Here is a 13692-nt window from a genome sequence, read left to right as displayed (position 1 = left end):
ATAATAGGCTTGCCAGAAGAATTCTCTAAGCTCGTCTCCCTGTCCTTAGGAAGCAAGGGAACAGATGTGTACTCTATGTCAGATTTCATGATCCCCAGTGAGTAGATTTCACCGACTGCTTGAGGTTTCCTAGATGGTAATTTTCACCCTGCAAGGAACCCATAACTTCCATAGGGATTATTCGAAAAGATGACAGCACAGGAAACACGGATGCCAATCAGTCGCCTGTTTAATGAGTTTCCTCTCTGCAAGGCAGTATTTTTCAAATAGTGGGGAGCAAAAATAATTGATAGGTAGTCTTTGCTTTCCTGGAAGATATAACTTAGGCATTCCAACCTAGGCATAGAATTACATTGTTCAAAGGAAAAGTCCCAACGAATTAGGGGGTCACAGAAAGCTGGAATGAGGTCTTGCTGGGCGGGAAAGAAGTTCAAAGGTACCAGAAGTATTCGGGTGGGAATGTGCGGGGCATCACTGGATGGTACTGGCTGGGTGAGTGTCTGAGCTGCAGGCAATGCTAAAAGAATATGGAAAAGCAGCTATGAAGGTGAACTTTATGTTGGAAGCAGGAAACAATTCAAGGTCATTCTTGGCTACACAGCAAATTTGGAGCTAGCTTAGGTTGCATTGTCTGGGGGCAGAGGACATAGGGGCTGGAGAGGTGGCCAGTAGGTAAAGTTCTTGCTGCATAAATATGAGAACATGAGTTTGGATCTCTTAACCCAAACTAAGCACAGTAGGGTGGCTCATGCCTGTGATCCCAGGGCTCCTATAGCAAGATGGGGGGCAGAAACAAGAACCTCTGGAAGCTCATGGCCGGCTAAGCTAGCTTGGTATACACAGCAGTGAACAAGAAACCTGTCCCAGAACATGATGGGAAGAGGACTGACAACCTGAGGGTTTTCTCTACCGCTGTGTGTGCCATGTCTTCTGTGTTATGCACATACATACTACACACACACACTCACACTATACTCTAAATAGGTAGAGACAAAAGGGTTCAGTGCCAAACAGGCCTATGAGGAGAGCTCTAGGCAAAAGACACTATTTCAAAATAATTTTTTAAAGGAAATACTCCCAAGTAATCTCTTACCTTCCCTGTTCCCAGGTTTAAATATTTTGTTATATAACTTGCTATCTTACATAAGTGTCCTCACCAATAATTTGTGACTTCCTCTAACTCTATTGACGAAAAGTCCTTCATACTCTTGGAAAGAATTTCCGGCACTTCCCTTTTGCTAAGAAAGGTGTCCTCGATTGCCTAAGCCCCTGATGATCACATATGCAAAAGTGTTAAAATTAGTGCTCAGACCCGGAGGAATCGGCCGCCAAATGCTCTCTAACAAGCAAAAATTTCACATAACTCAGGCCTCTGGGGGCTCTGGCGCGGCTGGAGTGAAGCCAGAAATGCCTGTGACTGCAGGTGCACTCGGGCACACTGGGACCTGCTGGAACAACAAGCCAGCTTTACTGCAGTTGATTTAGGAGAAGGCCAGGGGCTGTGCTTTCGCTGACATTTGCAGCTTGGAAAATGGTGCCCCATGCACTGCAGAAACCTGTTGGAACGATCTTTTTCTTTTGATAAAAAGATACCTTTCTCATTTTGAATTTTTTATTCACGCAGGCTCTGAATGCTTAGCATCTGCAAACGACTCATTGGAGTTTGTCTGCACGTGGACACGCTTCAATAGAGTTGTGCGTGGACAACTTCAGCTCGTCAACACGTTCCCTGAGCAATCCTTTGAACCTCCTCTTTCAGGGGAATTGGTGTACATTCTCCCCTCTCTGCCCAGATGAAAGCATGGGAACTTTACATCAACTGCTGAAGAAAGTTAGAGGGTATCTTGGTCCCAACGATTTTGTTGCGAACTTACCTTCTCAGTAGCATCGTTTCCAGACTTTTTAATTTTTTAATTTTTTTTAAGACATGGTCTTGCTGGGTAGTGGTGGTGCCCGCCTTAATCCCACCACTTGGGAGGCAAAGGCAGGCAGATCTCTGTGAGTTCGAGGTCAGCCTGATCTAAAAAGCGAGTTCTAGGACAGTTAGGGCTGCACAGAGAAATCTTGTCCCAAAGGGAAAGAGAGAGAGAGAGAGAGAGAGAGAGAGAGAGAGAGAGAGAGAGAGAGAGACATGGCCTTACTATGTTAGTCCCAGCTGACCTGGAACTTGCTTCTGTCTTAGCATCCTGAGTACCTGAGTCCTGGGATTTCAGGTGTGAGTCACAATTCCTGGCCAAATCCTCCTTTTTGAGGTATGAGGTGGATAGTAAACCGAACACTGAACCGGATGTGTCTTCTCTTGGTTTTTGGTTGTGTACTCTGTTATGTCAGAGTCTTTAAGCTGTAGTCTTTTTCATTCAGTTCTTCTCCCCTATGGAGCCGGGAGAAACAGTGGATTGTAGTCTTTGGTTATTGGCTCTACAATTAGACAAAATCACAAACTTTTTAAATAACAAATCTTTATACAGTTTCTGGGATGTTTATCTACATATACTCAAAAAAAAAATGGAATCCAGACAATTGGCGAGCCTACAAAATCAAGACCAAACTTTTCAGGATTTGGTTATATGAAGCTTTTCACACATACTATCCCTTCCTGGGGACCGAGCATAGATGGTTAATTTTTTTGTGTTCATGAGACTGGGCTACAGATGCCTGGACAGACAGCTGTAAAACATTTTTGGGTGTGTCTGGTTTCTGGAAGAAATCATTTGCCTGGTGACCTGAGTAAAGAAGACCGTCCTCACCAGTGTGAACAGGCATTATCCAGCCAGGTGAGAACTACACGGAACAGTAAGGCACAAGGTAAATTCACTCTGAAAACTGGGCCACACTCCTGGTTTTCCACAGGACTGGGCCAGCTGTTTTACTTAGTAGCTTTCCACTTCCGTCCCCTCCTCAGGCCTCCTCCAGTCTTCTGACGTCTTCAGACTCCTACCATTGGCTCCTCTGGTTCTCAGGTCTCTGGGTTTGAACCCAAAGGATATCAACTAACTTTTCTGGGAGGGCAAATGGCAGGTTGTGGAATTTAGACTCCATAATCGCGTGGCTAATTCTGCACAATCTACTTTAACTATATATTCATTGGTGTTTCTCTGGGGAACTCTAAAACATCACTATACTGGAAATGTCTTTTCTCCTGCACACTGAGGCTTCCCAGGCTTAAGAAGATATGGTCCCCTCTTAATAATTACAGGCAAGTAAAGAGGTGATGAAAAAAGGATGGAGACAGCAGGGCCATAGTGGCACAAGCTTTTAATCCCAGCACTCGGGAGGCAGAGGCAGGAGGATCTCTGTGAGTTCGAAGCCAGCCTGGTCTACAAGGTGAGTTCCATTCCAGTACAGCCAGGGCAGTTAATACAGAGAAACCTGGTCTCGAAAAAAGCGAAAACGACAGCAAAAAAAAGAACTCTGGCTGCTCTCCCAGAGGACCGGGCTCAGTTCCCCTGGTAGCTCACAACTGTCTAACTCCAGTTCCAGGATCTCTGATGCCCATATACTTAACATTAATTTAAAAAAAGTGACAATGCCTTGGATTTATGCCTTTGGACCCACGTTCACTTGTGTTGCATCCTCTGTGCTATCCTCCTCCACCATCGTCCCTGTGCTACTCACCAAGGCTAACCAAATACTCTTCTTATCCTGTCCTAGGGACGTTTGTACAGTACAGTCTTTTAACCACAGAGAATCGCACCTAGTTAGCTGCCTCTATTTTTCTTTCCCACTAGACCACAAGCTCTCTCAGCTGCGGTGCATTTTGTTCAGCCTGTCTCCAGGGCCTTAAAAGGAGCCCCAGCACACCTCTGTGCGCTTAGAGCTTTTGCCAAGAACCAATCAATGCATGAATGAATGAGCCGCCCGGCCCCGCAGGGTCGCAAAGTGCCTCTCCAGCCTGACTTTGCTCTCCGTGCCCGGGCAGCTCTCGTAGAAGAAGTCAGGAGTTCGAGGGGGTCACGGAGAACCCACGCGAAGGACTCTGAGGAGCCTCGCTGCGCTAGCTGCTGCCCACCTATCGAGAGCTTTCCGCGAACCGGGACAACTTCACCTCCCTCCCGGAAGCCGCCTCGCCGGCCTTCCCCCGCCCCTCCGGAAGGTGGGCGTGGCCCTCATGAATAATGAATCGCCGGGGGGAGGGGAGGGGTCCGCCCCCCTCGGGCGGGAAGGGGGAAGCGCCGAGGCTGCCTGACTGGAATCCCGGGAGCTGCAGCGACGGCGGCCGCGGGAGCAGGGCCGGCCATGGCGGTGTGGACGCGGGCCACCAAAGCGGGACTGGTGGAGCTGCTTCTAAGGGAGCGCTGGGTGCGGGTGGTGGCCGAACTCAGCGGCGAGAGCCTGAGCCTGACGGGTGACGCCGCGGCGGGCGAGCCCGAGCCGCCGGCTGCCGCCTTCAACGGTCTCCCGAACGGCGGCGGCAGCGACTCGCTGCCCGGGAGTCCGAACCGCGGCCTGGGGCCGCCCAGCCCTCCCGCACCGCCTCGCGACCCCGCGGGGGAAGCGGGCGCCTCGCCGCCCGTGCGCCGAGTGCGAGTGGTGAAGCAGGAGGCGGGCGGCCTGGGCATCAGCATCAAGGGCGGCCGCGAGAACCGGATGCCGATCCTCATCTCCAAGATCTTCCCGGGGCTGGCGGCCGATCAGAGCCGGGCGCTGCGGCTGGGCGACGCCATCCTGTCGGTGAACGGCACCGACCTGCGCCAGGCCACCCACGACCAGGCCGTGCAGGCGCTGAAGCGCGCGGGCAAGGAGGTGCTGCTGGAGGGTGAGCGGGGCCGGGAGGGCGGCGGCGGGCTGCGGGCGGCGGCGGTGGCTGGGCTTGCCAGCGCGCACTTTGTTTCTGCCACCCTGACGCCTGTGCGGGGCGAGTCGGTTCCCTCCGCTTCAGCCACCAGACTTCTGCTGGGGCTCTGGAGTGTGGAAAAACTGATGCGCGCGCCCTGCGTGGAGAAAGTTGGGCAGTCTCCGAAGTGTGTCTTTGCCGCCCCTCAGCGAGACTTAGCGGAGATTTGGGGGTGGGGTGGGGGAGCAGCAGGCGCGTGCGAAGCTCACCCCTCTTGCAGGATAAGCTGACACTAAGTACTAACTACGGGGAGGGCGATCGGGGAGGGGGGAGTGCTGTAGTCTCCTTTTTGCCTGCTGAGAAGTGTCGATTGGGCGCTTTCTCCAGTCACCCCGCGCTCCCGGGGCAGGCGGGTCTATTAAATTCATCCACACCGATGCCAGCAGTTTGCTTGGGCAAACCACCAAAGCACTGGTTAATTTATGGGAATTTAACCCATCATTGGCTCTCAACAATAACCAGAGGAGATCATAGCACTTCATGGACGGCAGAGAGCTGAAACAGCAAGTTTGTGTGGTTAATGAGCCTTGTTTAACAGTGGAGGCTCACGTGTTGGAGCATTTTACTGCCAACTAGAGTTTCGCCCCTTTTGCCAGAGACTAGTGCCAGCTTCCTACCGCTCGCAGGCGTGCTGCCTCAAGACCAGTAGGCATTTTATAAGAATCCAGAAACCGTACCATCTAACCAGTTATTCTTTACCTTCGATGTAAATGTGATCTGTGTGCTGTGTTTCATATGGATTGATGCAACTGAAATAGAATTAAATCTCCTCTCCAAAGACTCGTGCATGTCGAAGATGATGGAGTATTGTAGATGAAAAGCCAGGTGCTTGCTTTAGAAATAATTGCACGTCCAGCTTCATTTCCTCTGTTGAGTCAGTCATTCCAGGGGCATTTATTGCTGCTAGCTGTGTAATAGAGAATATGAAAGGTGCTGTCCCCATTTTATCTCTGTGTGGGGAAATGATAGGGAACACAGAACAACTTCTTAGGAGGAAAAACATTAAATACTTGATTTCGTAATACAAACTATGAGGGGCTAAAGGATTACAAATTTAAGAAGTCATGGTAGTTCACACCTTTAATTCCAGCACTCAAGGGGCAGAAGCAGGCAGATCCTCTATGAGTTGGAGGTCAGCCTGGTCTACATAATGAGTTCCAGGCCAGCTACTTCTACACAGTGGTGCCCCCCCCCAAAAAAAAAAAAACAAGAGAGTATTTGATGGAAATGAGCTTAGTCCAGGCTTCCCGAGGAGCCAGATTTTGAGCCAGATTACAGATTCAAGGAAGTGATGAGTCAGAAAGGGGAAGGATCACTGGTAGGAGAACCAAAGGGAAGGACTGGGGTTGGGTAGAAAATCATCAAATAAGAAGCCGTAAGTATATAACTTGACAAAATCATTTTCATCTTTGTATTTATTGTTGTTGACCTGGAATTCACAGAGATTGGTCTGCTTCTACCTTCCAAGTGCTAAGATTAAAGGCAAGTTACACCATGCCCAGCTTGTGTGTGTGTGTGAGTGAATGGGAGGGGGGAGGAGGGAACCTGGCCTCAAAAAGGTCATCTCACTGTCTCAGCCTCATGAGTGTTGGGATTTACAGGCATGTACCTCCATATCCAGTTCAGTTTTCACTTAAAATTGTTTTAGATTATTATTTTTACATAGAAGTGTTCTGCCTACCTGTTTGTGTCCCATGTACATCCCTTGGAGGCTAGAAGAGAGTGTCAGATCCCCTGGGACTAGAGTTATCCATTGCGGGTAATGGGAATCAAATTTAGGTCCTCTGTAAGAGCGGCAGTGGTGGTGCATGCCTTTAATCCCACCACTCTGGAGGCAAGAGCCTAGAGGGCTCTCTGAGTTCGAGGCATGCCTGGTCTACAAGACCTAGTTCCAGGACAGGCACCAAAGGTACAGAGAAAACTCTATCTCAAAAAAAAAAAAAAAAAAAAAAAAAAAAAAAAGAGCGGCCAGTTTACTTGCCGAGCCATCTCTTCATTTATTTATTTATTTTTAGGCAGGGTTTCTCTATGTAGCATTGGAGCTACATAGGGAAACCTGTAACTCGCTCTGTAAACCAGGCTGATCTCGAACTCAGAGAGATCCACCCGCCTCTGCCTGCTGAGTGCTGGCACTAAAGGTGTGTACCACCAGCACCAGGCGCCATCTCTCCTTTTTATAAATTTGTGATACTTGGGGAAAAATAGCTTATAAAGAAATAACATGGGCCAGGTGATGGTGGCATACCCTTAAATCCCAGAGGCAGAGGCAGGTGGAAATTTGAGTTCCAGGACAGCCAGAGCAATACAGAGAAACTCTGTCTTGAAAAACCAAACAGAAAGAAGTAACATGGGCCTGGAGAGATGGCTGAGTGGCTGAGACCCTGTCCTCTTTGTCAGAGAAGCCCAGTTCAGTACCCAGCATGCACATCAGATGGCTCCCAACCACCTGGAACTCTAGTTCCAGGGCATCTGACACTTTGTCTTCCAAGGGTACCTGAACACACATGCACATGCCCACACACAGACATGTATACTTAATTGAAGACTGTAAAAAAAATTGTGATTTTTTAAAAGTGCTCTAATTGTGAAATTGCAGTGCCCCACTTTTACAATGTCTTATTTATAAGTCTTGTTTAGGTAGGGCCAGACACTGCCCAGAAATCAGTGCTGACGAAAGGAGTGAAAGTACAGCACAGTTTGCATGGGCTTGTAAGAATAAAGTACCTTGACACTGGTCTAGGTGAGTATTCGGGTGTACATTTTTAGAGCCAGAATATTGAATTTCGTGGTGTGCAGTAGTGATGGATAGACAGTTCAACTCTTCATGCCATATTAAAATGCAAAACAAAAGGTTTTTGTTTACCAGTGGCTTGAACCTGGTATTATTCATAGCTGTAAAATGACAGCCGTCTAGTAAATTCTTCCCAGTATTCATTAGTTCAGTCATAGGCCTTATGTGCCTTTAGAAACAGGTTTACAGATGGTGGCATAGTAACATTTATTGAAAGCCTTTTTACCTAGTCTTGTTTTCAAATTTTGTGTAAGACAAGCAGTTTTTGTCTATATAGGTGTGGGTAAGTCAGTATGGTGAGTTTGTGGTGTTCCCTTTTTAAAACAAGGAATGTAAAAATAAAATTGCTCAAATACTACAACCCTAGAAGAGTCATTTAGTGAGCCAGCTAAACTATTTAAAATGGAGAGGTGGTGCCTCCTCCAGACAGGCTTTTCCCTTCCTTAAGCCAGAGTTTCATGTAGCTACGCTCTCTCTCCTCAGACATATAACTGGTGAGTTTGATCTTGAGTTTGTGTTCCTCCTGCCTCCACTTCCAAATGGCCGCAGTTATAGGCCTGTGCTAACATGCTTGGCCACTCTTCTCAGGGTGCTGCTGCATGTGCATAATCCCCACACTGGAGGGGTGGGCCATGACAGCCTAGGGAGTATGGAGTGGGGGACATTACTCCTCCGTTAGATGCCTGAAGCCTTGTCTTGCTTGACGTAGCATAATAATATTCTTTTTGTGGTGTGGGCAGGAATTTCAGGCATATTTTTGCCACCCACATGTCAACAGCAGCCTTAGTGTCTGGTTGCGTGAGGTTAGAGAATGGTACTAAAGGATTCTTTTTTTTAATCTTGGAGAGGTGAAGGGATTCTTCCTCCAGTCTCTTGTCAAAAATTTACTCAGCTCCTTTTCTCTTACCCTCCCCAGTCTCAAGGGGAAAGGCCTGTTAGTTATTTTATTTATTTATTTTTTTGTCAGATCATTATGTAGCTCTGACTGGCCTGGAACTCCCTGTGTAGACCAGGATGGCCTTGGACTTAGATCTGCCTGCCTCTGCATATGCCACCATGCCCAGCTTCATATTTCTTCATTAATCTCTTAAAGAACAAGCAAATCAAACAAACTGTAGTCAGACACCACTACCACCACCCCTTTCATTCTGGATTTTTGAGTGGGGTCTCCTGTAGCTAGCCTGGCCTTGAATAGCCAGGGATGACCTTGAATTCCTCCTGGTTTATCTTCTACTTTGTAAGGCATTTCTGACAGAGGCTCCTTCATGCTAAATATACCCTCTAAAACTTATTGCCATTATGTGGGAAAGTAATTAATTATAATAGAACAGCAATTAAAACTTGTTTTTGTTTGGTTGGTTGCGGGGGGGGGGGGGGGGCGGCAGACAGGGTTTTTTTCTGTGTCCCTTGCTGTCCTGGAACTCACTCTGTAGAGCAGGCTGACCTCAAACTCCATGTTCGCCCCCCTCTGTCTCCCCAGTGTGGAATTAAGGGTATGGTACACCACCGCTGGGCTCAGTCATGAAACTTCTAAGAACATTTTCCAGGAACCATAACCAAGCTATAATTTAGGTCTCAATTGATAACTTCAACTGCTAACTTTCTACCATACATTACATTCTGGGTGAAGGTTACTAGACTTTTCCATCAAAATGTGTCTTTGTTCATGACGGTGAGATATAGCTAGTGACTAAGAGAACATTCTGTAGTTTGGAGCTGATGTTAAAGAACTAGTTAGTGCGGGGCGGTGGTGGCGCACGCCTTTAATCCCAGCACTCGGGAGGCAGAGGCAGGCGGATCTCTGTGAGTTCGAGACCAGCCTGGTCTAACAGGACAGGCTCCAAAACCACAGAGAAACCCTGTCTTGAAAAACCAAAAAAAAAAAAAAAAAAAAAAGTTAGTGTTCTCGACTTGATCAGTACATTGTGCTAACCAAACAAAAAATAATGCCCTATCTATGAGGGGCTTTTCACATAGAGAGGGTTTTTCTTTGTAGTCCTGGCTGTCTTGGAATTCCCTCTGTAGTCAAGATTTTCCTCTAACTCAGAAGTCCTGCCTGCCTCAACCTCCCAAGTGCTGGGATTAGAGGCGTGCACCAGCACCGCCTGTTTTTTCATTTGTTCTCCATATGGCCCTTTAAAGTAGGGTGTTTATTTTTGTTGTACAGCTAACTAAACTGAGGTTCACAAAGAATATCTTTTGACTTGGTCGGGGAGTGTTGATGGGGAGATTTTGTTTTCTTTAGGCAAAATTCCTCCCCTTGAATTGCTGTTGTTTTAATTTATTTTTATTTTATGTGCATTGGTGTTTTGACAGGGGTGTTGGGTTACCTGGAACTGGAGTTATAGACAGTTGTGAACTGTCATGTGGGTGCTGGGAATTGAACCCGGGTCCTCTGGAAGAGCAGTCAGTGCTCTTAACTGCTGAGCCATCTCTTTGGCACACCCCCCTACCCCGCCTGAATTCTTTTAAAGATTTATTTAAGTGTATGTGTACATGCAGCATGGTTCATGTGTAGAGGTCAGATTATTATTATTATTATTATTATTATTATTATTATTATTATTATTGGAGTTAGTTCTCTTCTTCACCATGTAGGCCAGGGATTGAACTCAGGTTGTCCGGGTTGGTGACAAGCACCCCTACCCACTGAGGTATCTTACTGACTTTTCCCAGAAATTTTAAAAGCTGAAGTCTATTCTGCAAAATAAGAAGCAGGCAGTCCATGACATTAAATGAGATGGTTGAGGATACCTAACAGCCTAGTGATGGAAAGGGAGTGAAACCTATTCCAGTGTCTTCTCTTCTCTACAGTCCACTTACAAACTGGCTCCCGTGTCTCCGTGTCTTGAGCCGTTTGTGTGCAAAAGTAGCTGAAGATTATTCTTGGCATCAAAGAATGTAATGCTGTTGCGAGAACTAGGTGTGCTGGCACATGCCTAATCTGAGCATTCAGGAGGCTGAGGTGGGGGATTGCAAATATAAGACCTGTCTAAGGCCATATAAGCAAGATTCTGCCTTTAAAGGAAAAATAAGTTGGGGAAGCAGAAGACTATCAGTTGGAGAATAATTGCTAAAATGTGTAATCTGCTGAGGTTTCTCTGAAGTGAGTAATCAGTTGGGGGATGTATACTTGAATGTGACTTGTGGAGGGAAGGGGAATTTGATCTCAGGCTTGACGTCCAGACAGCTTCTTTGGAGATGGAAGTCAATCCAAGTTGAGAGAGTAGTTTGAACAAAAGCCAAATGAGCATGACATGTAGTAGGAAACAGTAGAGAGCTGACCGGTACAGACCCACGGGAAGAAAGTAAAACCAATTAGGTTTATGCAAGACTTTGAAAGAGCCAGAGGAACTGGATCTTTTTTGTGTTGTCACTCAGCATTTAACAGGTACCCATAGCAAACAAGGTAAGTGGTAGATGCTAGGAATTCCAAATTGGGAGTGGTCCCTACCCTTTAGGCTAATAAGGGACAATTATAGCTTGGGATAAATACTTTCACAGGGGCAAGACTGCCGTGGAAAGAGGTAGATGTGTAAAGGAGACAACATGGAGGTCATAAGAAAGCTGGGGTTGTGCTCGTGTGTGCAGACACACATTCCTTCACAAAGCATAACCAAGTGGTCGTTTTGAGACAAGATCTTGTGCAGCCCAGCCTTGATCCTGCTGCTTCAGTCTCCTGACTGAGATTACAGCCTGGAGTTAACACATGAGAAGGATTAGGAAATGTATGCTAGGAGTCAGCACAAAGTAGGCAGAGGCAGATCATCAGGGCTGTGGTTACAGTGCTAATTGGTGGTCTCTAACATAGAAAAGGAAGTTGAGCTTTGTGAATATTTAATAAAGTAATGTGCCAAGGGAAGAAAGGAAGCTTCATAAAGGAAGAGGAGTTGGTCCTGGTGACCTTACTCATACGCTTGCTGCTGTCAGGTTGGAACTTATCTTGTTGAGTAGCTTCATCTTATATTATCTGCCCTGAACTAATCTTCACAAGATGAGCATATGACTTGCAACAGTTTTCAACCTGTGGATCATGACCACTTTGGGGGATCGAATTACCCTTTCACAGGGGTCTCATATCAGATATATACAGTTATGAAGTAGCAATGAAATTATTTTATGGTTAGGGGTCACCACAGCATGAGGAACTGTATATTAAAGGGTCGCAGCATTAGGAAGGTTGAGAACCACTAGCTTAGAGGTTTATATGTAGTGGACCATACGTTTGAAGATAATTGTAACACTGCAAACTATAACAAAAAGACTGAGCTGACAAGCACCCCCCGTTTTAAATTAAAGACAATTCAGATTTATTTATTTGTTTGTTTATTTATTTATGTTTTTTGAGACAAGGTTTCACTGTGCATCTATGGAGCCTGTCTTGGAACTTGCTCTGTAGACCAGGCTAGCCTGAACTCACAGAGATCCATCAGGAGGTAGAATGCCTCTACCTCCTGAGTGTTGGGATTAAAGGCGTGTGCCACCACCGCCTGGCTATAATTTGAATTTTTATTTGTTTGTTTTGTTTATTTTTGGCCTTTTGAGACAGGATTTCTCTGTGTAGCCCTGACTTGTCCTGGAACTCAGATTCGCCTGTCTCCTAAGTCCTGTCTCCCAAGTGTACCACCATACCCAGCTTCAGACTTTTCTTGTGTATTCACGTTTTACCTGCATGTATACCTGTATACAATGCCTGTACAGTGTCCTCAGGAACCAGAAGAGGATGTCAGGTCCTCTAGAACAGACTTACAGACAGTTGTGAGACACCATATGGGTGCAAGAAAAGCCAGTGCTTTTTTTTTTAATTTTTTAAAAAATATCCCCCTCCCCCCCTTTTTTGAGACAGAGTTTCTGAATATTCCTGGGCTGTCCTGTAACTTCCTGTGTGGGCAAAGCTGGTGAATGCAGAGATCCTCCTGCCTCTTGCCGCCCAAGTGCCTGGATTAAGGCTATATACCACCATGCCTAGACCAATATTTCCATCTTAAAACTTTTTTAATAAATTTACTTTTATTTTGTGTGCATTGATAATTTAGACCTGCATGTATATCTGTGTGAGGGTTCCAGATCCCCTGGAACTAGAGTTACAGACAGTTGTGAGTTGCCATGTGGATGCTGGGAATTGAGCCAGAGTCCTCTTCAAGAACAACTAGTGCTCTTAACTGCTGAGCTATCTTTCCAGCCCCCAATATTTCCATCCTAATATGAGCTCTTGCCACATGATGAGGTCATTAGATCTGTCAGGAAGTCTATCTGGAAAGTAAAACAGTCAAGGAATCCATTTGAAATACAGATATTGCCCACATTATCATTAATAATGAACTTCACCCTAATATATATTGCACTGAGTCACTTAGCTGCTGATACTCGAATGACTTCATGTAGTTTTACTTCCTTTTTTATTCATTTGTTCTTGATTTCTGTATTTTATTTTGTTATTATTTTATGTGATAGGCACTTTGGTTGAATGTATGTCTGTATACCACATGTGTGCCTGGTGCCTACAGAAGCCAGAAGAGGGTGATAGAATTCCCCTGGGACTCTAGGATTCCCTGGGATGCAGTGAGCTACCACATGGGTACTAGGAGCCATCTCTCCAACCCTATTTTTGTATTTTTATACACTTTTATAATATATAGCACTAAAAGATACTCTTGAGAGTCTGCTCAAATTGTTACTGATTAGAGATGTATTGTCAAAAAGGCTTGGGCCTGGGAAGCCGCACATGTTCTTTAAATGAGGGAGGGTTGTGGAAGGGTGAGGGCAGCAGATGAAGCTGAGAAGCTCAAGTTCTGAGGCTTTCCCAATACCATTAAGTTAGAGACTAGGTGGGATAGTGTGAACCTGCGGGGTTGATACTGGTCAGGGTGGTGGCACAGCCCGGAAGTCCCAGCTATCTGGGAGGCTGAGGAGGGAGGACACAAGTTCAAGGCCTTCTAGAGCTACCTACAGAGTGGTCAGTCTTGGCCACTTAGCAACGCCCTGTTTGAAAACAAAAGTGAAAAGGAAGAGCTAGTAAGCAGGCCAGTCTCTGAGCTCCAGGCCAGCCAGGGCTGTCACACAGAGA

At 46.3% G+C, this 13692-nt stretch overlaps 1 protein-coding gene across 1 annotated transcript in view; it reads left to right on the top strand.

Moving 5' to 3' along the window:
- Positions 1–4164: 4164 nt before the first annotated feature.
- The window catches only part of Sntb2 (syntrophin beta 2), an 82505-nt gene continuing 72977 nt past the window's right edge, over positions 4165–13692 (top strand). Inside the window, exon 1 of the mRNA XM_050144053.1 lies at positions 4165–4756. Within this exon, the coding sequence (XP_050000010.1) occupies positions 4237–4756 (520 nt within the window). The 5' untranslated portion in view covers positions 4165–4236. The remainder of the gene's footprint in view (positions 4757–13692) is intronic.

The sequence above is a fragment of the Alexandromys fortis genome, unplaced genomic scaffold (genome assembly GCF_014885135.2).
Source record: "Alexandromys fortis isolate MF-2015 unplaced genomic scaffold, M_Fortis_MF-2015_v1.1 scaffold_1, whole genome shotgun sequence".
NCBI lineage: Eukaryota > Metazoa > Chordata > Mammalia > Rodentia > Cricetidae > Alexandromys > Alexandromys fortis.
Note: the sequence above shows the minus strand (reverse complement) of the source record. Positions and strands in the feature narration are given on the sequence as shown.